The sequence below is a fragment of the Schistocerca piceifrons genome, chromosome 1 (assembly GCF_021461385.2).
Source record: "Schistocerca piceifrons isolate TAMUIC-IGC-003096 chromosome 1, iqSchPice1.1, whole genome shotgun sequence".
Lineage (NCBI taxonomy): Eukaryota > Metazoa > Arthropoda > Insecta > Orthoptera > Acrididae > Schistocerca > Schistocerca piceifrons.
The window spans coordinates 1,000,986,140-1,001,010,748 of record NC_060138.1 but is presented as its reverse complement, the minus strand read 5'-3'; the positions used below and the strand labels follow the sequence as shown (position 1 = coordinate 1,001,010,748).

At 39.2% G+C, this 24,609-nt stretch overlaps 1 protein-coding gene across 1 annotated transcript in view; it reads left to right on the top strand.

The window, feature by feature from the left end:
* Positions 1-24,609, top strand: part of LOC124791568 (suppressor of fused homolog) — a 143,886-nt gene that overhangs the window by 90,564 nt on the left and 28,713 nt on the right. The window contains exons 2-4 of the mRNA XM_047257873.1: positions 5,930-6,022; positions 13,647-13,825; positions 15,820-16,048. Coding sequence (XP_047113829.1) covers positions 5,930-6,022; positions 13,647-13,825; positions 15,820-16,048 — 501 coding nt within the window. The remainder of the gene's footprint in view (positions 1-5,929; positions 6,023-13,646; positions 13,826-15,819; positions 16,049-24,609) is intronic.

Sequence of the window (24,609 nt, the reverse complement as noted above, 5' to 3'; positions counted from 1 at the left end):
TGGGTAGACAAGGAGCCATTATTATTCGTATTTGTCCAGAAGGGACTCCATTAGGAATTTCAAAGCAGTGTTTGTTGGGAAGTATTTGTAAACGAAAGAATTTTTGGCATGATCTCATGTGAAGTACATCCATCACGATTGTCTAGGCACAGCAAGTGGACTAAAACCTGCAATTAAAGATTTAAAGATTATTCCTGAAGATTATGTTCCGCCATATAGTGCAGCACCTAAAACCCAAACAGTCTTGATAGCCAACTGTGAAATTGTTATTCCATCCAGCATATGCCCTCAATTTTCTCTTGTTTTACACCAATCACAGTTGTGGACCAAAATACAAACATCCTTATGCACATCACCATTGCCGCAGTGTGAAACTTTTACAGTTGTGAAATTCCCAGAGTGAATTGTAAAGCCATTTCTGTTGATGGAACAAGTGTATGAAATGGAGAGATTGTATTGAAAAACAAATTAAGAGTAGTAAGTGACATGATACTGTAACGGAACTGCCAAATAGACCTCATTTTGTTATATTATACTCTAATATTGTGTTAAAAAGCATTTGCTTAATATAATACTAGGTTAGGTGTTGCGATTAATAATCGATATCAAAATTGTATGTTCTTAGTAGCTTATGACTGTGATCTTTGGTCTACAACAGGTTTTCGGCCACTTGAGTTTTGGCCGCAGTTGAGTGTAGTTGTTTTTCGAGTTTTGGCAATAAATATGTGTTTTTGTTACAAAGAAACCATGGAATACTGCATCATGATTTCATTAGTGCAGTGATTATTAAAAAACCCGCACCTTTTCTTGGACTCAGAGCAGCAAAGGAATTATTGCCTAGACAACGAGAAGCCACATGGACAACACAGACTCAGCAGCATCAACAAAGGAGACATCATGGTCAGCTCTAAAAAAGTACTATACAGGTATTAGCCACACTGTAATGGTGTGCTTATGGAGATAACTTTTCCAGCATAGTAGAGAGGGGTCATGAAAATATCCAGAATGGAAAGAGCTATATGGAACCACAAAAATTTTCAGGCAATACAAAAACAATGCATAATATCACACTAGTGACCACAATGCCTCTGCACTAATAAATGTCTAGTATTGGATTGTAAATTAGACAAACTAGAAATTTTAGAGCAAAGAATAATGAGAAAGCCTGGAGATAGAAAAGCAATGATGAACGGAGATAGAAAAGCAATGATGAACTATACAAAAACATAGAAAAAAATAAAGAGGAAAATACTAAAAAAAAGAAGTTTGATATTTTTTTGGACATTTACAGGTGAATGACGATAGGCTGACAAAAAAGAAAATTCTTTAAATATGTTTTGAAAAATAAATTGGCAACAAACTGGACCCAAGAAATTTAAAAAGAATTAAAAATGTATATCATGAAAGCAGAAGAAGCAACACAAAGATATTTTCAGAATACTAGTGTTAAATTTAGACAAAATTCTATGACAGAAGCACTAAGAGAGCAGGTATGAAGAAAGAAAAGGGAGCTAGGATAAAAGTATAGAAGAATATTGGTGGAAAGTTCATTTACTTATCTACAAAATCATGTTAATGATCTGAGATACAAGTTACAGCAGTACATAGCTAAAAGAGCATAAACCTTTTTGTTACATAGATTCCTAAATGTACATGCACTTATAAGACAGAATATACACACATTTACATTACAGTAGTTCCTAAGCAGCAATCTACTTTAAAATACAAAGTCAACATGAGCATTATTATTACTTAATCTCCTTCACATTCATGGTTAATACCCGATGGACAAAATTAGTTACAGGTGACATACATTAGTCTCCATAAATTCAGCAACAGAATAAAAATAGTACTGGAACATTATATTGGTAGCATTCTCCTTGATTTTTTGTTATTTTTGATTGAGCAAGGTATGCTGCTTATGACCCTCATACTGTCATGGCGTTTACTCAGTCTCCGATGTGTCAGATGAGTGTTACCATCACTGCATGTGTGATAATCAAGTATGTCACTATTTTTTTTATACAGATGGTGATCCCTATTTATAAATGCAACTCTCTAAGATGTATATGCTTAGGATTTGTAATACTCCCAGTTTTTAAAGTTTGGCTTGCTATGTGTATGTGGTGGTACTCGAATCATGATCTCAACAATTTGCTTCTGTATAACAAATATTTGCTTGTATGTTGACCCCCAGAAAGGAATGCCAAATGAGATGACTTGGGTTGACTAACGCAAAGTACACAATTTTAATGGAGTCAAGTCACACCTTTGATTGAGAACTCTAAAAGTCATAGCAGAGGCTACTCGGTTTACACATTTATTTCTCTCTGTGGATATTCCTTTGTTAGTTTGTTGTCTATTCAGAGCCCCAAAAATTTAGTCTCACTGATCTGTTTGATAACTTTCTTGTCTATGGCTAATGATTCTATATGTGTTGTAGGGACTTTTTATGAACAAAATATCATCTGCTTTTTTCATGTTAAGTAAGAAGTTGTTTTCATAGAGCCAGTGTAGGAGCCCTCTCACAGCTGTCAACTATGTTGGCTCTCATCAGTTGTGGAGAAATGTTGCAAGAGAGGAAGTTTGTATCATAGGTGAATAATCAAAGTTTTGTTGAGGATAGGTGTTCTGGGGGATCATTAATAATAAATCAATGGAAGAGGAGGGAGCCTAAGTTTGGGACCTATGGGACTCCTGATGTGACTGAACAGTTTGTTCTTCCGTCATGTGTAGTTATTTCTACCAGCTGCCCACTGTTTGATAGTTATGACTGAAAACATTCACTACAGACAACTCGTATACTGTGTAAGCATCCAGTTTACTTAGAAGCAGTGGGTGGTTGGCTAGATCAAACACCTTTGTCACATCACTGAAAAGGCCAGAAGCATAGTATTTTTGATTAAGTGCATGTATTATCTTGTCAGCAAATGAAATGGGAGCCTCATTGGTGGATTTATTTTTACTATAGCCAAACTGTTGTGCTGTTAGTAGGGAGTTTTTTCAAGAAAGTATGTTACTCAAGTATGTATAATTTATTATTATTTTGGACACAGTTGGAAGGAGGGATATAGGTTGGCACTTTTTAACCTCATGCTAGTCCCCATCCTTGTTAAGTGGGACAGTTGTCAGTGGTCGAGGAAAAATGCTACTACCCTAGAAGCAGTTAATTATGTTCCAAAGTGGTCGTCCTATTTCGTCAGCGAACCATTGTATTAGATAGCTAGCTAAACCACAAGGCCAAACAAGGAGGAATTTTCATAGTCTTAATAAGTAGGGGAAGCTCATTCAAAGTATTAGAAAAAGTGATTTGTTAGATCTTTTACACTTGGTGTGGGGGGGCAAGATTATGTTGTTGGAGAGGGACCAACTGAAAGACTCAATAGCAATTCCAAAAAAGTGTTTATTTATTGTATCAAAAATATGTTTGGCATCTGATAATTATTGGCCATTGTATTGAAGAGATTCTGAGGTTTTCTATTTTACATCAGTTTGTAAAGTTTTTCTCTCAATATCTCGCACGGCTTCACATTTGATATTACAGTCATTTACGTAGGCTTTATTTGCTAGTTGTTTGATTGTATGGATATTCTTGTACAGTTTGAAACAACTGTGGAAATTTGGATCATCTGTTTTATACTTTGCTCATAGAGTGACCTCTTGGTCTTACTTTATATTCTTCTACCTTTTGTGAGCCAAATATTATCTGTTTTCCTGGCTGAATTTTGTACTTTGATTTGGTTTACTGCAAAAGCCATATTGAAATGATGAGCCAATATGTCAAGGAATAGTGAAGTTTTCTTATCTTCATTATTTTCCTTGTAAATGATATCCCAGGAATGAGAATGAAGTAAATTTTTAAACATGATGATATTGCTAAAGTTTTTGATCTGCCTTCTGTAGATGAAAATAGGAGAGGACCTGTCTTTTAGTTGTCCTAAAACAAGCCATAACAAGATACCCTGATGGTCTGAGTCCATTGGACCAGCTCAGGATATTAATAAATAGGAGAGAATTTGGGTCCAGGAATATTGCTTCTGCAAAACTGCTTGAGTTACATTGTTATTGTTGTTGGATCTTTTCCTGTGTTTTGGTTATAGACAGTTACTACCAGGACAATGACATTGTTCACGATGTGTGAAATGTTACCAAAATTTACGTTAAAATCACCAAACAATATGATCTCCTTACCTTTGGATTTGTAAAAATAGGTTACTCTTTCAAACCTGTTCAGAAACTGTCATATGTTGCCATCAGGAGAAGGCTAAATACAGATTATCATCACATTAGGCTGGTTGATTGCTATAGCCCAGTGCTCAAAATGTTTCTCAATATGTAGGTGGTCAGGTTTGTTGCATGTGCCAAATACTGTGTCCTCCTTAACAAGTATTAGACAGCCAACTTCCCCTCCCTCCCTTTTGCTGTTACATTGGCAGAAACTGTTACCAGTTGTATAATTTGGAAAGTTGAAGAATGACATGTTTTTATTTTTGAGCCACTGCTCTGTGGAACAAATTACATCTACCGTGATACAGCTGTCTGATGAGTAGACTACAACTTCTAACTGTTTATTATTTGTTGTTTGGATATTTTGATAAATATATAACGAAAGCTGAGTCTGTGTGGCCTGTATTTCTACGTTGCGTTCCCATGTTATTTTATTGCATTTTGGCCAAACTCCATGAGGATTGGTCCACTCTAGTAGATTTCCTATGAAGGAGAGCCCAAGACAATAAAAGCAAATGAGAAGGAAGTGAAATTGCCATGTGGTACCTAGTTGGGGAGGATAGGGGAGGGGGGGGGGGGGGCAGTAATAGGCGTCATTAATGATTATTTTACTATTCTTGTTGAACAACACTAATGAAGAACTGAAGTATCAAGTAAAACAGGTAACAAGACAGAGAACATTTAGCTGGCAATGGTGTTTGATGACATTAGTTGTTTGTTGTTACTGTCTTTAATCAGTAATCAAAACAAATTGTTTACAGGTTGTATATGCGTGTAACATTACAGATCTCATTTAACTTCTTCATGCATTTTAAACAGAACGGTAAGTAAATTTTTAAGATCCTGAACACAAAACAGATATTTTGTTTTTCAGAATGATTGGAAACTTGCTCATTTTTATACTCCACCGTTTATTTCCCTTGCTTGCCACAACATGTATTCTTTTTCCTGTATTCTAATAATCTTAAATGTTGGATTTGATGTTATTCTCTATTTTTAACCTCAAGGATTCTGTTTCTGTGCTCTGTTGTGCAGGTGTTTGGCCCCACATGTTCTTTCAGAGATGTGGCTTCTCCCCTTGTAGCACTAAAAAGTTTCTGAAATGTGTATTCTGTCAGGATGGGATTCCGTTTTTTAGCATATAAATGAAGACCCCAAGGAAGTATATAACATATTGCAAAACTGCCTTGTTTTTACTGTTATGTTCTATGCTTTTATTCTCAGTTGCATCCATTGTCCATGCATCACACAAGTTTTGGGCCACCTATGACATACATAACAGAATTTCACTGTGCTTGTTTTTTATGCCTTTTTTCCCCTCCCAATCAGATATTTGTAATTTTCAAAGTTCAGTGCGCATTTCACTTTCCAACACTTCACTCTGCTTTTCCTTTTTCTTTGGTAGAAATTGACAGCTGCTATCACCAGCTAGTCGTGAATTGTAACCATTAGTTGCTTACATAGTCTTTTTCAGACAGTGCAAAAATGTAATGTTTCTGCTCCACATTATATTGTCATGAAAACAATGATCTTGTCCACTACACATCTTCTCGTGGTCTCATGCTTTTTCACCTTTGCCAACCCTAGTGTTCTTCCCATAACTCTAGTTTGCAATGTCATAGGAAATTGATACCAGGAGAATACAATATTTTGTTGTAAACATTTTCTAATTATTCATGAAAAATTATTTTTTGGTTTTCAGGCTAGGTGGACCTGATCCTCTGGATTATATAAGCATGTATTCTAATCCTGGTGTCCCAGAAAAGAATATCCCTCCACATTGGCATTATATCAGGTAAGTGTCGTGTCGTGAATAACTGGTTCCCACAGTCAGGCAATTTTATCGACTTGAAAACAACAGACTTTCATTTGGATGTTAGTGGCTGTTGATACTGAGGTTGACATAAATGTAACATATGCTCAATTATTACACATTCTATTGTGAAATAATTCTGGATACTTTTTATTGTAGCGCATATTATACGTTCGTACCATTATATTCGCTGTTGTAGCTTGGGAATGGTGACTGCTTGTTCACCTCTGTATGAGCTGTTATTTACGTGATGATATGTGTGCCGTATAGATACCTAAAAGGTTGGAGAATATTCATAAATTCTGCTTTGAAAGTTTTTAAGCGCAGCCTAGTTAATGTACGGAGTCTTTTCTTCAAGAGTGTGTGTCATTTGAGATTTTTCAAGGTTTCTGTTACATGGTCTCACTGGTCTAACAAACGTGTGAACCATTTGCGCAGCCCTCCTATACATATGCTCACTTTCTCTTGTTAGTACAAATCCCATACACTCGAGCAGTACTCAGATATTGACCATACTAGTGTTTCCTGAAAGTATGCAGTCTCTTAGGTTCATAGACATCACAGATGATGTATGGTGACTGGCTAATATTCCATCCCGTCTTAGTTGGTGTAGGTCATATTCATGAAAAAACAATACCGTTATCATGTGAAGAGAAAAGTAGATGTAAAATGTGTGAAGTGGATTATAGATTTGTGTTTTTAATACAGGTACAGGCTGGACCATCAAGCTGTGCAACGGTCAGAAATGTACGCAATAACTACTATTTGGGCGCTCCAGCAGTAGAATTTACATGTTATAATAGCAGTGAGTGATCACCCTTCAAACATCATGACCGCTATATAATTATATTAGTTTGGGTTCCTTAGTTTGTGGTGTAACCAACAGTCAGATTCATCCACATCTCCTCTATCCAAGATTCTCTGGCTCTTTCATTCAATTGACATAAAAGATAAAAGAATGCTCTTTCGAGTTTGAATATATTCACGAAAGTCACCTCTTTGGCGTGCTGACAGAAAACAGACCAGTCTGTCTGTCACTATTTAGTGAGTACTTTACTCAAAGTGATAATGAAACCAAGCTACCCTAAGTACAGAAATCAAGTTACATAGGAAACTAATGACACAGAACTTCCCTTGAGATATATGAGGCAGCAGTCAACATGTAGGAAGCATGAAAAGCTATAATAAGATTACAGAGTTAGATTTTCCCCCCAAAACAAGTTAAATGGGAGTGGATCTCCGTAGGAAGTTTGGGATGATTGAATTGTGCAGTGTATGTGAGTAAAACATATTGTTGTAATCACTATTTAAGAAGTACTGCACTCAAAGTGAAAATGAAACCAAGTTACCATAAGTACAGAAATCATGTTACATAGGAAGGTACCTCTTTGTAAATGTAAATCTAGTACCTCCCACCGTATAAGTCGAACACGCGCCAGAACAAATGGACGTGGGCAGCCCATAGAGGACTCTGCGTCCGCGACAGCTCTTCCGCACAGCGGCTCTTGCGCAGCGAGGGCACCACTGCTACACTACGTGCAGACCACGGCCAATAGCCGCTCCCTCCAGTTTCGTATATAGGGACCCGCTCTGCCCTAGTCCAGTCAGTCTGGTACTCGCTCTGGATTGCGTCTCTATCTCAGCGGTACTGCTTCCGGGTTGTTGCTTGTTGTTGACATTTGCCTGGCTCTGGTTCCGAGTGGATTTACTGTTGGTGTTTGGTGTTGCGGTTTCTACAAGCCTCCATTTTTTTCTCTCTTCTTTGTTGTGTCGCTCACAGTCGGTCGTTGTCGGTTGTCGTTGGTCTCTGACCCCACAACCCAAGGCGTTCCTGCGGTTGGTTTTGGTTACTACAGTAAATTTATCAGAATCCAAAAGATTGAATAATGACATTTTCATACCTGCAAAACAAAATCGTATTACAGTAGGGCTCTGATAATGCAGCACACTCAAGGATCCATCGATGCCAGATTATCAAATATGCCATATCATGAAGTCCAGGTTTAAAAATATGTTTTAGTGAAGGGGATACGAGCAAAACCTATAGTTCTAACATACAAGAACAAGTAACTATTATTTATAAATAAAAAGGAGAGTTTCCCATATAAAATAAATTGATGTTATTGATGACAGCGCCACTAAAGCAAGAGTTACAAAACATGGTTATTACTTCACAAAAGAAGAAGAAGAAGTATGTACTCCAGAATTCAAATCAAGAACAACTGCCAGCATGAGTAACTTAGAATTAGATATCGTCAGTGTACCGAAGCAGCTTAAAAAAAACTTAAGAGGGACAAGTTTTCCAGTACAGATTGTATACCAGGCATGTTCTAAGTATGGTATACATAACTGAGTGTGCTGATACAGTAACTCCAGACGTAGCAATTGTATACAACCACTCACTTGTGGATACCCAAAAAAGGAAACTGGAGTAATCCAATGAATTACAGGTCCATATCACTGACATCAATTTGCGGTAGGTTTTTTGGGATATATACTGTGCTTGAATGTTACGAATCACCTCGGAGAAAATGATTTATTGACAAATAGCCAACACGGATTCAGAAAATATCATTCTTGCCAAACACAAGTACCTCTTCATTCTCACGAAGTAATTAGTGCTATCGACAGGGGTGTCAAATTGAGTCCATATTTTTAGATTTCAGAAGGCTTTCGACACTGTTCCTTACAAGCGACTTCTATTTAAATTGCATGCCTATGGAGTATCATTTCAGCTTTGTAACAGGATTTGTGATTTCCTGTCAGAAAGATCAGAGTACTAAATAGCTGATGGAAAGTAATATCTGGCATTCCCCGAGGAAGTGTTATTGGCCCTCTGGCATGCTTGGTCTGCATAAATAATTTAGGAAACAATCTGAGCAGTGCTCCTAGATTGTTTGTAGATGATTCTGTCATTTACCACCATGTGAAGTCATTGGATCATTGAAACGAATTGTAAAATGATTTAGACTAAATATCTGTGTGGTGCAAAAAGTAGCAATTGACTAAATATCTGTATGGTGCAAAAAGTAGCAATTGACTCTAAATCATGAAAAGTCATCCACATGAGCACAAAAAAGAATCCACTAAATTTCAGTTACACAATAAATAACGTAAAACCAAAGGCTGGAAACTCATTCAAATACTTTGGGATTACAGTTACAAGTAATTTAAAATGGGACAATCACATGAATCATGTTGTGGGGAAAGCAAACCAAAGACTGCAATTAATTAGCAGAACACTTCAAACTGTAACATGTGTACTAAATAGACTGCTTACACCGTCTTGTCCACCCTCTTCTGGAGTATTGCGGTGCAGTGTGGGATCCACATCAGATAGGATGTTCGAAAAAAGGTCAGGCCATTTTGTATTATCACAAAATAGGGGAGAAAAGGCCAAGGATACGATACATGAATTGGGTTGCCAGTCATTAAAACAAAGGCATTTTCACTCTGGCAGGACCTTCAAAGTTTCAATCACCAACGTTGTCCTCAGAGTGTGAAAATATTTTGTTAGCACCCGCCTACATAGGAAGAAATGATAGTCATAATAAAATAAGAGAAATTAGAGCAGAGAAGCAGCTTAAAAGACATTTGATGAACCCTCTGCTGGTCATGTAACCATTAAATGAAGAGTAATCATGTAGATGTAAACATAGATGAATAGTATGTGTCACTTTCTTTAAAAACAGAACTGAATTAAACTCAAATATTGTACTGCTGTATTAAACCACTTTAAGGCTCAAAGTTTTAAAGTACTTTAGTATACGTAAACAACATTTATGCGCATGTAACGAAACAAAATAAATTCTATTAATTGGAAAGGATCAATGAAGAGCTAATTAATAAAAATTGTTACCAAGAATTTGGCACAGTTCAGTTGGAATCACTGTCTTTAGATGTATTTGTCGAAGGTGTGAAGTATGTCAGACAGTTACTTAAAATTTTCTTCTGAGCCTTTTGAAACCTTGCATAAAGGCTGTCCTGTTTCTTGGATGGATTGAGCTCTTTTTTTACAAAAATTATTTTGTATGGTGTGTGAATTCATAACTTCAGAAGCACTGTATTGTTGACTACCCTCAGCAAATTTCACAACAGTGTCTAAGGCATCTGAAGTCTCAGCCCAATAGATAAGGGTTTTGGGTATTTCTTCATCAGTCTCATTTTTGTGCACTTGCTGTCGGTTGAAAACACATTGTAAAATCACACCAACAGTCTCCTCTCTAAATTACTGATGTGTGCTGCACTGATGCGTGTGCTGGATTACAAAGTGCCAGATTACTGTGGTTATACTGTACATGAAAATGCTACTGGAATTTGAACAAGTGTGACACAGTAACACTTTGTATTTATTGTGCAGCTTACACCGGAAAAAAAATGGGAACTGTTTACAGTGATGTGAGAACTGCTTACAGTGATTCTGCAAAATGTTTTTATTATAGCTTTCAGGCAGGGCAATGCGATGTAATGGAAGTCACTGTATCACAGGGAGTCCAATGAAGAGTTAAATGTAACTGGAGATGGATAAAATGGTTATACCAAGAATTTTGCGTCCTATGTTAGATAGTCGCATTGCAGAACTAACTGGGGCTGTTGAACATGCAAAAACAAGGGTGGTATGAATTTGTTTGATTCTCATTGAAATGTTGAAAAACCTGATTTAGCATTGTAGAGAGATGTTAATTATCCCATGATAGCCTACTTAAAACGTTTTGGAAACCAATATTTTTGGAAACCAGTATTAAGTGAAGTCATTTTTCTTTCTGTCCTTATGTGATTGGAATGGGAAGAAACTGCAACATGGAGTACCAAGCTATGTACCATCTGCCATGCAATTTAAAATGGTTTGCGAGTGTATGTAGATGTTAATTGTTTGTGGCACGTTGTACATTATTTTAGTGCAGCAGTGAAGAATTCGGCGGGTTGTTTTTTTCACAAGCCCACATCTCATACCACTTCATTTACCTTACATGGAATATATGGTTGAGGCCCTCCTGAAGCTCCTTACTTGTGCCATATTCAAAAGGGGGACATAAGCTGTAATGCACTGTCTTCATCAGACTTTATTTTGTACCTGTCATGTTGAACAGGTGCTATAGATTATTTTAATTAAAATGAATTTTTTCATAAATGTTCTTTGTCATACTTTTGTTTCCACTATTTGAAAGTTGTTGTGAAGTAAGGGCCAACAGCTTTGCCACACGAGTAACATCAGTTCCTGTCAGATCACCAAAGTTAAGCCGTGTCAGATTTGGATAGCACATGGAGTGGGGACTGCCAAGGGCTGTTGGCAAGCGGGTGCACTCAGCCCTTGTGAGGCCAATTGAAGAGCTGCATGATTGAGACATAGCAACTCCAGTCACAAAAACTGGCAATAGCCGGGAGAGCTGAAATGACCAGGAGGGCTATGTACTGACCGCATACTTCTCCATATCCGCATCTGGTGATGCCTGTCAGCTGAGGTTGACGTGGCAGTCAGTTGGTACCATTGGTCCTTCTGATCCTGTTCAGAGTATATTGTGGAATAAGAGAGAAACTGAGAAAAGTATCAGAGAGTGGCTGCATTTTATGGACTGCATTACACTAGTGAAATATAAATATGTAACTGATATTGTATCCGTTGACAGATTACATTTTATGTCTTGTCTCCCATTGTTGTCAGAGCCGGGAATCCTCAGTTTTGGGGTCTGTGGGGAAGGAGATGTCTACTCCTCCTTTCCAATCTTCTACAATCTAACTTACTTTCCCCTGAAAAATGAACTAATAGTTCCTAAGTTAGGACAGTTTCTTAATAATTTTATGAGTGACTGTTGTCAGCACTTAAAATTTTGCCTTCTGATGATAATTACTGACTAGTGTTATGTTTTCTTGTAATTAGTAACAAAATACTGAATGTGGTGTGTATGCCCTATGACAACCGGGAAATCTAGGAAAACCATTGGAATTTTTTCATCTAGGAGAAATCTGGGAAAAAAACCTGGGAATTTTTTTAGAATGCAGGGAATTTTTCATTGGTTTAGTTTGCAGTTAAATTTTGGTAAGTTCTACTGTCAAGAACTGATACTCCAACAAAAAATTTTACTTTAATGTACTACTGCAGAATAATACTTCAGCAATAAACGAGAGAATATCACCACACTCAAACGTCTGCCAACAGCAAATTGTTCAAAGACAGTGCAAGACTTTTTGACGCGTCTTTCTCATGGGCCTCATTTCAGTGAGGATGATGTCACATTTGTTTACATTTCTAACAGGTCACAGGAAAATATTGCGAATGGTGGTTTGTGAAGCGTTGCTTGCAAAGCAAATTTCCTTTTACTAAAGATGAATTATGTTACGTGAGAGAATGTGTGATGAGTTTTTCAAATCACAGAGCATTACACACACATTTGGAACTTAACAATGAGTACCACTTAGAAAAATTTTGGGTGCAGAAGACCAGCCATTTATGCCATTATTTAAAATTTTATAGGCCATTTGTGTTTTGGTATATCTTAAAGTGAAAACATGGCAAGAAAGACCAATTTTCAAGGCTAATTTCTTATGTTTATTTTAGTAATTTCATAGATTACAAATTATGCAATAATGATGGCAAAAAGTATAATTATCCTCAAAAAAGTGTGAGATGAGTTCTTGAACAGTCTCTCACATAATTGGCTGTTCTATGGAAAAGTCAAAATGCTTGACAGAACAGCCAGGTAGTCCACAAAATATTCAGTGCATAGCAGTGAAATTTATATTTTTGCTTGTGAGAAATATTCAGTTGCTGCAATTTAAGCTGTGCTTTTAGGACCCTGTCTAGCCAAACCCTCAGATTAAAACAGCAAAAGCTTTTGCTGACCAGTTTTATATGTTAAAGCTTAGGTTTTCTTGTAGCTATGCTGTATGTGTATTAATTTAAACCATTGAATTTTCCTATTTGTGTGTTCGCGTTACTTAACAGAGATGTTGCTATTGGCTAACTACATCACATGTCCTATGCTCTGAATATCTGCCGCCATTGGCTGGCAAGATCAGCTGACACAAGCCATAATTGGCTGACAAAAGTGTGTCACAGGATTTCTGTAGCATTTGACAGAATTCCTGTTGCTGTAGTTGGTGGAATTCCTGTTTATACTTTCATAATACAAAAATATGCAGTGTAAATGTTGCTGCTCATGAAAGATGTTTTCAAAACGGTTGTTGTTTGCAGTATTTTGCTTGCTGAAGGGCTGGGAAGTTTTGTGCTGCTGTATAAAACCCTGCACCATTCAAAAAACTGATAAGTTTTACTGCACCGAGGGAAACTATAAAGTCACCTAACATGGACATTCCCCAGTGGTATAGATGTATTTTCACCTGGGGAAGGTGTATTTTTAACTGGGAAATACAGGACACCCCCCCCCCCCCCCCCCTCTCTCTCTCTCTCTTTGACTGAATACTGCTATGTTTCTCACACTTTTTTTGTTTCATTAATGTCATTAGCTGCTTTTGTTTTCTTCTTCTTCTTCATGTTCATATTCTAAAGGTGTCGTTCGTTGGTTTATAACTATGTTATTTTAGTGTTGTGGTTCTTTGAATGCCATATGTTTAAAGGCAAAAAACTTAAATTTCTATCTACCAACAGCTTTGGCCTGTCAGATCTTCATGGTGATGGCAGAGTGCACGATATTACTGGTCCTGAATCACCTAGTGGTTTTGGTTTTGAGTTGACATTCCGATTGAAGCGTGAACCAGGTGAAACAGCACCACCAACTTGGCCAGCAACAGTAATGCAGTCACTTGCAAAATACGTGTTCCAGTCAGGTATGTAGTAGTTGTTTCTACTATCTTAGTATTGATTTATTATTTTAGTATATTTCTCCTCTTGGTATTTTGTAAGGAATGGTGCTTCATGGGACAGAATAGTTTCTCACAAGAATCAATACTTGTGAATTCTTAGCTTATGTGAATATCATTTTCTTTGCTGAAAAGTGAAATGAGAGTTGACAGCATTTTCAAAACTTTTTCTATGTCACAGAGTTAAAATCACCAGGTACCCTAGGTTAAGGAAGGCACATAATGTACTTGTCTGATACAGGTGAACTTGACATTCTTTGTAGTTTTCATATGATTGCTCAATACTATATTTCATTACTTGTTGGATATTAGTAATGCCAATTGGAAGGCAGGATGATTTTTTTTTTTTTAAATACAGATTTGCAGTGTAGGCAAATAAGTGTCAGTAGTCAGCAGTGTAATTGGGAAAATAAGTAAGCACTATGATGAGAGACCTTGGTACATGCCATCATTGCAGAAACTTTTACCGTTGATGTACATTTGTCACAGAAAAGGAAATGATTAAGAATATTTTTTATGGAAATAAGTTTTGTGGAAATAAAAATCAATAAAGACCACTGTTTCGTAAGAAGACATTTATATGACTGGTAATAGGGAAACTGGAATGAAATATGTGGGTATTTAATTTTCAAATTATGCAGTTATGTTTTGAAACTAGGAGAATATTGTGAATTGTGATCAGCTTTGATAAGTTTACGTGCTACAGCGCAGTATAATACTGTTTTATCCTTTGATGTAGCATGAATATTTTGCTGATAACTTTACTATTGCAACCAATAGGATCAGATGTGAGGATTGCTTAGGTGAACCAAAATTGGCCATTAAAAAATTTTAAAGCAATCTACACAGACAAGAGAATCAGTTTTGTACCAAGTGATTGTGGAATTTCTCCAAAGAGAGTACAATAATTTTTGCGGGCTATACACTGGGTGATTATAAAAGAAAGAATAGATTTCAGTTATTTATTACAGAGAAACTGTGAAAGATACAAACATATTGTAAATGTTGCTGGACGGAGGAAGGTTCAGTGTTTTATGTTCACACAGACACTATACCATACAGTCATTGTGAGCACCATGTTGTACTCAAGAAAGATGGAAACAGTAGTCCATTTCATTTCAGACATGAATCAATATGTCCCTGTTTATTGAATCAACAGCTTCAGCAGTTCAATTTCTCAGCTCTTGAAGAGCAGCTGCCATAGGTGCAACACAGACTGTCTTTTATGTAATCCACAGAAAAAAAGATGTGAGGTCTTGTGGACTGGGAGGCCAAAAGAAATGAACAAGGTCTTGTTGTCCAACAAGCAAAATGTTTTTTCTTGTGAATTAGTTGCCGTGTTGCTACAAACAAACGACAGTGCAGCTGTGTTGAAACTTTGAGCCTTCCTCTATCCAGTGACATGCACAAGTTTTCTACCTTTTGTAGTCTAGTCTGCAACAAACAATTGCAATCTGTTCTTTCGTTTTGAATCACGTGGTATTTTCTTCCATCCCCCTCTTTTGCACATTAACTGAAGTCAAGCTAATCATATATTTTATTAGTACTAATTTTGTACTTGGTATTTGATCCTTAATATGTAAGAAATAAGAGGGAAATAATTTGAAAACAAATGAAGAGGTGGAGTTTTTATGGGTTAACAGTGGCATGCTGATTGTATCACACTGTAACAATTTTTTCCTCTTTTAGTGATAATTTAAGTTTTACATTGCCAGCAAACCTTATAGATAGGGAATTTCTTCTATATTGTTTTAATTGAGCTGTTTCATTTTGTGTGTCACCTATAACATATTCTTACCTTTTACTTTGAATAAAATTATAATATCCCCTTATGTTCTACAAACATTTTATTGTTCATTTGTGATTTGATTTTACTCAATGAACTCATTAAATAACTATCTGCATTTCAAACTTTTAATTTTATTTTAAAATAAAAAAAATAATTCTCTCTTTACCTGTAGATAATGTTCTTTGTGCTGGTGACCATGTTTCCTGGCACTGTGCACTTGATGGCAGTGAATCACGTATACAGCATATGCTGATGACACAGGATCCTCAGTTGGGTTCCATACGCACTCCCTATGGATCTGTTAACTTCGTGCAGATTGTTGGTGTAACAGCTGAAGAATTGCAGGCAGCACAACAGTGGAATGGACCTGGAGTTCTTGACATACTGAAGAGGTTACCAGGGTAATAAAATCTATACTAAATTTGTTTGCCTACCTATGTAAGAGTTTTCTATTGTGCATTTCATCATTAACCTGATGTGTTCATCAAAGTACATGCATTGCTAATCAACTAAATGGTAATTTTTTGACACTTTGTGTTTACTATAAATTTGCTAGACACTTACAATTTCTCATGAGGACAAAGTTCTTAGTCTTGTCAGTTGTCCAATATTTTTCAGGTCCAAGTGGAAGATATTGAAAAATAAATAAATCTGGCCTTTTTTGTCTATGGTGTCTGGTTGTTCCAGAAGAGTTTTTAGTATTTTATGGTTATTCTGGTTACTTTTCTCAAGACAGTCAACACAAGACTCACTAAAAGCACTGGCCTTAGGCTTTACAGAAAATGAAATATACTTCACCCTTTTATCTGCATCTGGTTTGATGAAGGCAGGGTGTATACGACTCGGGACAACCGGGAGATCCGGGAAAAACCCGGGAATTTTTTCATCCGGGAGAAAACCGGACCCAGGAATTTTTTTAGAATTCTGGGAATTTTTCAGTCTTTTAGTTTTCAGTTAAATTTTTGTGATTTTGACTGGTAAGAACCAATACTCTAACTAAGAATATTACTGCATCCCGCCACTGCAGAATAATACTGCAGCAACAAAACATGAATGAGAGAGGGGGGGGGGGACTTAAATTGCAAAGGAAATGCACCGTATACAACAAAAAAAAACAGTGCTCATACAAGCGCCTGCCAACATCAAAGTGTGTCAAAGGCTTTAGGAAGACTATGCAATGCTTTATAACAACCAATTGTGTCCGATGAGCTGATGTGACAACTGTTTAAATTAGATTCGTTTGACCCGTTGCGGGCGGGCTCTTGAGCATGCGCAGTTTTGTCGCGATGAGTAGTACCTTCTCCCGCTTCTGGTTACAGTAGTGTCGCTGGGCGCCACTAATTATTATTGCCCCGGTTCGGAAATATAGTAAATCTGGGGCTGATGCACAGAGCAGTGTTGAGTTGTAGTGGGGAGGTGGGTAGTCTCCACGTGACCTGTGTTTATTTTCAGTGATTTTGTTGTTTCCTCTTTGTTTATTGCTCTCACGTTAAATGATAACAAAACAGCTTTTTGTGGCCGGGAGCTATCAAATGAATTAAAATACTTTTTCATAATAACGGAAGGCTAAAATATGTTATTAGTTTCAAATTTTATTTTCACCTTTCTGACAGTCAAGCATTAATCACCTTACAGAACAGTGAAGTTATTTTTGCCAGTTTGTTGAAGAGATTTGGCTTAAAATTAATCTTTTCTGCTGAGGCAGTCAATTTATTTGAAACAAAGTGTTTAATTTCACACTATTGGTTAGTTTCAACTGTTCACTGCATTTCAAGTGCACGTATGGCATTATGCCATAGTAAAAAACCAAACATGAGATAATACAGTACTGGTACTCCAAGATATCTTGTTTCTTTTATGACATACATAAGATCTTTTAATGTTTTACACATATGAACATATGGGCTTCCTGCATCATCGCAGCTGGGCAAGAGCAGCGATGCCTGTTATCCGGCGCTCTTTTGCAACTGCTGAAACGAACCTATTTGTAACAGGTCGCGGGAAAATATTGCGAATGGTGGTTTGAAAAGCGTTACATTCAAAGCAGATTTCATTTTACGCAAGATGAACTATGTACGAGAATGTACGATGAACTAAATCACAAAGCGTTTTACTCTCATGTAAAAATCAACTCTTTGAGGACGACCATTTAGAAGAATTTCGAGCCCAGAAGATCAGACATTTACGTCGCTATTAAAAATTTTACCAGCACATTTTTCTGATGTATCTTAAAGTGTAACACGTGCAAAAAGATCAACATTATATGTGGAAGCCTAGCTTCTCTTCCAGCTTATTAATCTTCAAGACCAATATTATATGTGAATGCTATGTATATTAATTTAAACCATTAACTTTTCTTATTTGTGTGTTCGCACTACTTAAGGGGGATCTTGCTATTGGCTTACTACATTGCGTGTCCTATACTACCATCAGCTGGTGAGATCACGTGACACGAGCTATGACTGTCTTACAAAAGCGCATCGCAATCTCGATTTCAATGTTTCGGAAAGTACCATGCGGTATTTGGTGGAATTCAAATTTATACCTTCGTAATACGAAAATATGCAGCATACATGTTGCTGCACATCAAAGGTCTTTCAAAACGTGTCGTCCCCCCCCCCCCCCCCCCCGAGTTTCGTTTTCTAAAGTGCCGGGAAATTCTACTGTGGTGTATAAAACCATAAACATTCAAAGGATTGATGAGTTTTACAGTGCCGAGGAAGAGTATACTGTCGCTTAACACGGAAAAAGTGTATTTTCACCTGGGAGAAGTGTATTTTTAACTGGGAAATGCGGGAAAAATCCGGGAATTTTTTTTCCTTGTCCACGTATACACCCTGTGAAGGGCTACTGGCTTCTACTCAGTGGTCTGATTATGTTTTCCTTTCTGGTGTAGTATGGAGAAACTGTGTAACAGTCACACTAACTAATGGGAACACAAAATTAGTTATGTTTGTTTTTGAAATGGTTTAAACATTCTGATCAATATCTTTTTGTATTTTCTTTTGGTCAGAATTCAACAAATACTACCACAAAGCTTTCTCACAATTATTTTACCATGTAATATATACCATATACTGTCTTGATATTACCATGGTGTCAGGTACTCCATACTTCTCTACTTGCCAATTTTCCAGTACCATACTTATTTTACATCGTTTTCGTTTGTAGTTGCAGCTCTGTTACATATGAAACATGGATTAGCTTCAAGATAATACTGTTGAATTCAGCCAAACCTTTCTTAAATGCTGAAATTGGAAGAGCACACTCCTCATAAATTTTAACCAACTTTGAATGACTACTTGTGAGCAATAAATCACCCCAAGACTAAGAACTTTGAGAGTGTTTCATTCTAGTTTTTCTTCCAATTTTGACAGAACTGTGGTTACACTTTGAAAATATGTATAACAGTAGTTATATAATTACAGAGATGAAGTTCTGCCTTGCTGTCACTTCTTGATGCCCTCCTGCGGGTCCGGGGCTAAGAATAGGCCCGAGTTATTCCTGCTTATCGTAAGAGGCGACTAAAAGGAGTCTCACATATTTTGGCCTTTATGTGATGGTCCCCTGTAAGGTTTGACCTCCATTCTTCAAAATTTTTCCGAAGAGCCAGCCAATTGGGGAAGGGCACCTTACATTGTTCATCATGTCCATTGTGCCTTAAGATCTGTCGTCGTCGCGTTGCAGTCCCAGTCATTCTCCATCTCTTGGGTGATGACACCTTCCTGGGTGCATTTCCTACCATGCACTATGCAATGTTGCTTTCTGCACTGACAATGACCATGGACTTGTTTGCACCTGATACCCAGGACGGTAGCCAGTCCATTGTGGTGGGGCCGCCATGTACTCTGTTGGTTGTAGCCCCCTGACAACACAGGGATCGCTCTGCCAAGGAGTAGATTCCTGTCACCCTGGTGCATTGGGACTCCTGGCGAATGGCCGTCCAGCCAGGTGGGCATTGCTGCGGCTGGGTGGCGCCCGTGGGGAGGCCCCCTGGTCGGAGTGGGTGGCAACAGGGCAGATGACGCGCGATAAAGTGTACCACATCATTACTTTCTGGTGATCAAATACCAGCAGTCTCTAAGCATTCTACGTCTCAGTACAATGCTAGGAAGTACGACCGTAAATCATTCCTTTCCTTGGCCACACCATGGGAGGAATGCCAGGCTAAGGATGGCAGCGAAACTTATTCACCCCGGTACCTCGTATGTACGAGAAGTGGTGGGGACTCCTTTGTACCGATGAAGCCACAGTTTTTGTAGAACATTTAGAGGACAAGTTTGGGGAGGTGGAGAGCTTGTCCAAAATGCGGTCAGGGTCAGTCTTGATAAAAACAGCATCCTCTGCCCAGTCACGGACATTACTTGCTTGTGACAAGCTGGGGGATGTTTCTGTTACCATCACGCCTCATAAGAGCTTAAATATGGTCCATGGTATTTATTCCACAGGGACCTTCTTTTGCAATCTGACAACAAGCTGCGTGCCAACTTAGAGCAATAGGCATTCATTTTGTCCAGCGCATCCATTGGGGTCTGAGGGATAATCAGGTTGCCACCGGTGCCTTCATCTTGGCCTTTGAGGGTGACACATTGCCCGAGAGGGTCAGGGTGTTGGTCTACCGCTGTGATGTAAAGCCATATATCCCTCCCTCTGTGCGGTGCTTTAAGTGCTGGAAGTTCGGCCATATGCCTTCCCGCTGTACTCCCAGCATCACATGTCGAGATTGTGGACGCCCATCACATCCCAATACTCCATGTGCCCCACCTCCCCATCTGTGCCAACTGTGGAGAGCATCATTCCCCTTGCTCACAAGACTGCAGGATTTTACAACGCAAAAGGGAAATTATGGAATACAAGACCCTGGACTGAGTGACTTAACACTGAGGCTAAGAGAAAATTTAAGCGTCTACATCCTGTGCCTGTGACCTCTTCTTATGCTGCTGCTATGAGAACAATTGTAGCCTGTCCGTTCCGTGAATTCCAGTAGGCTCTCTGAGCTGGAAGACTACACCTGTCCCCTTGATGGTTGGGGGCCACTTCCACCACTGTTGCTCCCACACCACCTACCTTGGGAGCAGTGCCCCCCCCCCCCCCCCCCCAAACCATTGGGGACACCAGTCCCCACTTCTCAGCCGGAGAAGCATAAGTTTTCTTCGGTACCTCCTGCTAGGAAGGTTTCTCTTGGGTCACTCCTTTCCCAGGCTTCTACTAGTGGCAAAGATGACTCCCGCCAGTGGCTGAAGTACCCAAAAGTACCTCGTTGTAGGGCTTCACGATCATCCTCAGTCCCGGAGACTGAATCAGTGAAGCCCTCCCAGCCAGAGAAACTCAAGGAGCAGTGAGAGAAATCCAAAAAGACCTCCAAGACCAAGGGACTTGCAGTGGCACTCACACCACCGCTTTCTACATGCTTTACTTCTGAGGATGAGGTGGAGATTCTGGCATCCGCTGAGGACCTAGACCTCGCCGGACACTCAGGCGCCATGGATACGGACTGCTCAGGAAATAAATTGGTGGCAGCAGATGACTCTGAGGCATCAACTGCCTCATTGAATGTTCCATGCCTTCCCAGCCTCACGATCACGTCATCCTCCAGTGGAATTGCAGCAGTTTTTTCCACTGCCTGGCTGAGCTATGGCAACTGTTAAGCTCTACACCTGCTGTCTTCATTGCCCTCCAGGAAACCTGGTTCCTGGCAATGCGGAACCCTGTCCTCCGCAGCTATATGGGAACCATAGTGACTATAATCGAGTGTCAGGTGGAGTTTGTGCCTATGTCCTGAACTCAGTATGCAGTGAACTTGTGTCCCTTCAAACCCCTCTTGACGCTGTGGCTGTCAGGATAAGGACGACAAAGGAAATAACTGTCTGTAACGTATATCTTCCTCCAGATGGTGCAGTACCCCTGAACACATTGGCTGCACTGATTGATCAACTCCCTAAATCTTTCCCACTTTTGGGAGATTTTAATGCTCATAACCCCTTGTGGGGCAGCATCATGCTTACTGGCCGAGGCAGAGATGTCTAAAATTTATTGCCACAATTCGAACTCTACCTCTTAAATACAGCCCCCCCCCCACCCATTTCAGTGGTGTGGCACGTGGCACATATTCGGCCTTTGATCTCTCGGTTTGCAGTCCTGGCCTTCTCCCATCTATCCATTGGAGAGCACATGATGACCTGTCTGGTAGTGATTACTTCCCCATCTTCCTGTCACTGCCCCCGTGTCAGGCCCACAGGTGCCTGCCCAGATGGGCTTTAAACAAGGCGGACTGGAAAACTTTCACTGCTGCTGTCACCGTTGAATCTCCCCCACACGGTAACATCAATGTGATGGTTGAGCAGGTGACTACAACTATCGTTTCACGGCAGAAAATGCAATCCCTCACTCTTTAGGGTGCCCGTGCTCAAAGGCAGTCCCTTGGTGGTCACCGGAAGTCGCTGAAGCAATTTAGGAGTGTTGGGAAGCTCTACAGCGGCATAAGCAGCACCCTTCCCTGGAGCACCTCATAACCTTTTAAAACGGCTCTGTGCCCGCATTCTCCATCTTATCAAACGATGGAAGCAGGATTGTTGGGAGAGATATGTCTCGACCATTGGGTGCCATACATCACCTTCCCAAGTCTGGGCAAAGATCAACCGTGTGTTCGGGTACCAGCCCTCAACAGGTGTCCCCGGTGTTAACGTAAATGGTGTGTTATCTACCGACGAAAATGCTATTGCTGAGCACATTGCTCAACCCTCTGCATCGGATAATTACCCCCCCAGCCTTTCGCACTCTCAAATGGCAGCTAGAAGGGAAAGGGATTTCGTTCACTACATGCCACAGTGAATCCTGTAATGCCCCATTTACTTAGTGAGAGCTCCTCAGTGCCCTGGCACATTGCCTCGACACTACTCCGGGCCAAATCGGATCCACAGTCAGATGATTAAACGTCTCTCATCTGACTACAAGCGACATCTACTCGTCATCTTCAACCGAATCAGGTGCGAAGCCATCTTACCATCGCAATGTCGGGAGAGCACCATCATTCCAGTGCTCAAACCCAGTAAAACCCCGCTTGATGTGGATAGCTATTGGCCCGTCAGCCTCACCAACATTCTTTATAAGCTGGTGGAATGTATGGTGTGCTGGCGGTTGGGTTGGGTCCTGGAGTCATGTGGCCTACTGGCTCCATGTCAGTGCGGCTTCTGTCAGGGTCGCTGTACCACTGATAATCTTGTGTCCCTTGAGTCTGCCATTCACACAGCCTTTTCCAGATGCCAACACCTGGTTGCCCCATATTTCAATTGAAGAAAAGTGTATGACATGACCTGGTGACATCATATCCTTGCCACATTATACGAGTGGGGTCTCCGAGGCCCGCTACCCGATTTGTATCCAAAATTTGCTGTTGCTTTGTACTATCCATGTCCAAGTTGGTGCCTCCCATAGTTCCATCCATATCCTGCAGAATGGAGTCCCGCAGGGCTCTGTAATGAGTGTCTCTCTGTTTGTAGTGGCCATTAACGGTCTAGTGGCAGCTGTAGGGCCATCTGTCTTGCCTTCTCTGTAGGCGGGTGACTTCTGCATTTCTTACTGCTCCTCCAGTACTGCTGTTGCTGAGCAGCGCCTACAGGGAGTCATTCACAAGCAGTAACTGATTTAACAACTGCTCTAGACATTTGATGTCTTACATAGGCATTGCCAACCACAGTACCCTGCCTATTTACATATCTCTGTATTTGAATACGAATGCCTGTACCAGTTTCTTAGGTGCTTCAGTGTGTATTCATTCAACAACATTCATACATAAGTATAACAACATGGTTATCATTTATAAGGTTTTTCATTTTCTCTTCATCTTCTCCAGATCACATTGAAATGTGACCAACACTTTTGTACAACATTTACAACAAAATAAATACAAAAATTTCATTGATATCAATGTAATTTCTGTCCCAGATCAATAATTTTTCATCTTGCCCCTATATTAATGAGCGCATAGTTTTCTAAGCTTAATCAAGCCTTTGCCTTTGCCTCGTGGAAAATTATGGCAGATTCAAAAGTCTTGATTCTTTTATCATTTTTGGAATCTCCAAGCACAGTGGCAAAAGCTCAGCTTCTTTTTTTTTGTAAGTTGTTTTAAATTTCCCCTCTTTGCATGTATCATAAACAGTTGATGTGATTTTAAACGTGTGAGATACAAGAGCCTCTTAATTCCTGACAGAAATGGTTACCTGTGTGGGAGATGCTGCTTGCAAACATTCATGTGTGTTTCACCTCACATCATGTACTGAATATTTTTTAACATGCAGCATTAAGTGAGACGATACAGCTGTTAAGATACTGCACCTGTATTTGATGGAAAAGGTCTTCAGCTGTTTCGTAAAATTACTCACATTAAATAATAGGATGATTCTCAAAAAAAGTCTTGAATTCTACCCAGTCCTTGTCAGTGTTCCCTGTGTTCATTCTCTGATGAGACATTATCTAAAGTTTCCTTCATTATTGCATAGTAATGTTCAAACACCAGTACAATTTCTTACCAAAAACTGTGCTTCAGTGGCAAGGTGAGAATCTTGTATGGCTTTCTCCACAACTTTCTGGTTTCTTGGTGCCTTCCTTAAAGCATTCACTGTGGTTTCATGTTACAGCCATATCATATAAACAACTGTTGTGTGTGCTTCCTATTTTAGTTAAATGTTCATGACATTTTTGTGCTTAAGTATTGAATAATACAAAATGCAATGGGAAAACCAGTTTGCCAGTATGTAATTTTATCATTTCATGTTGAACTAATGATGTCTCTGCACGAAATGGGGTACAGGTAGCCATAAATGTTGTCACATACCCTCACTGGGTGAAATACTGTCGAAAGGCTGGTATATAACTCACGATATTGAGCACAGTCTACACATTATAGCCTGCCACTTCTCCTCCCATTATTGGCCAAAGACAGATGCTGATAAATTTTTCCTGT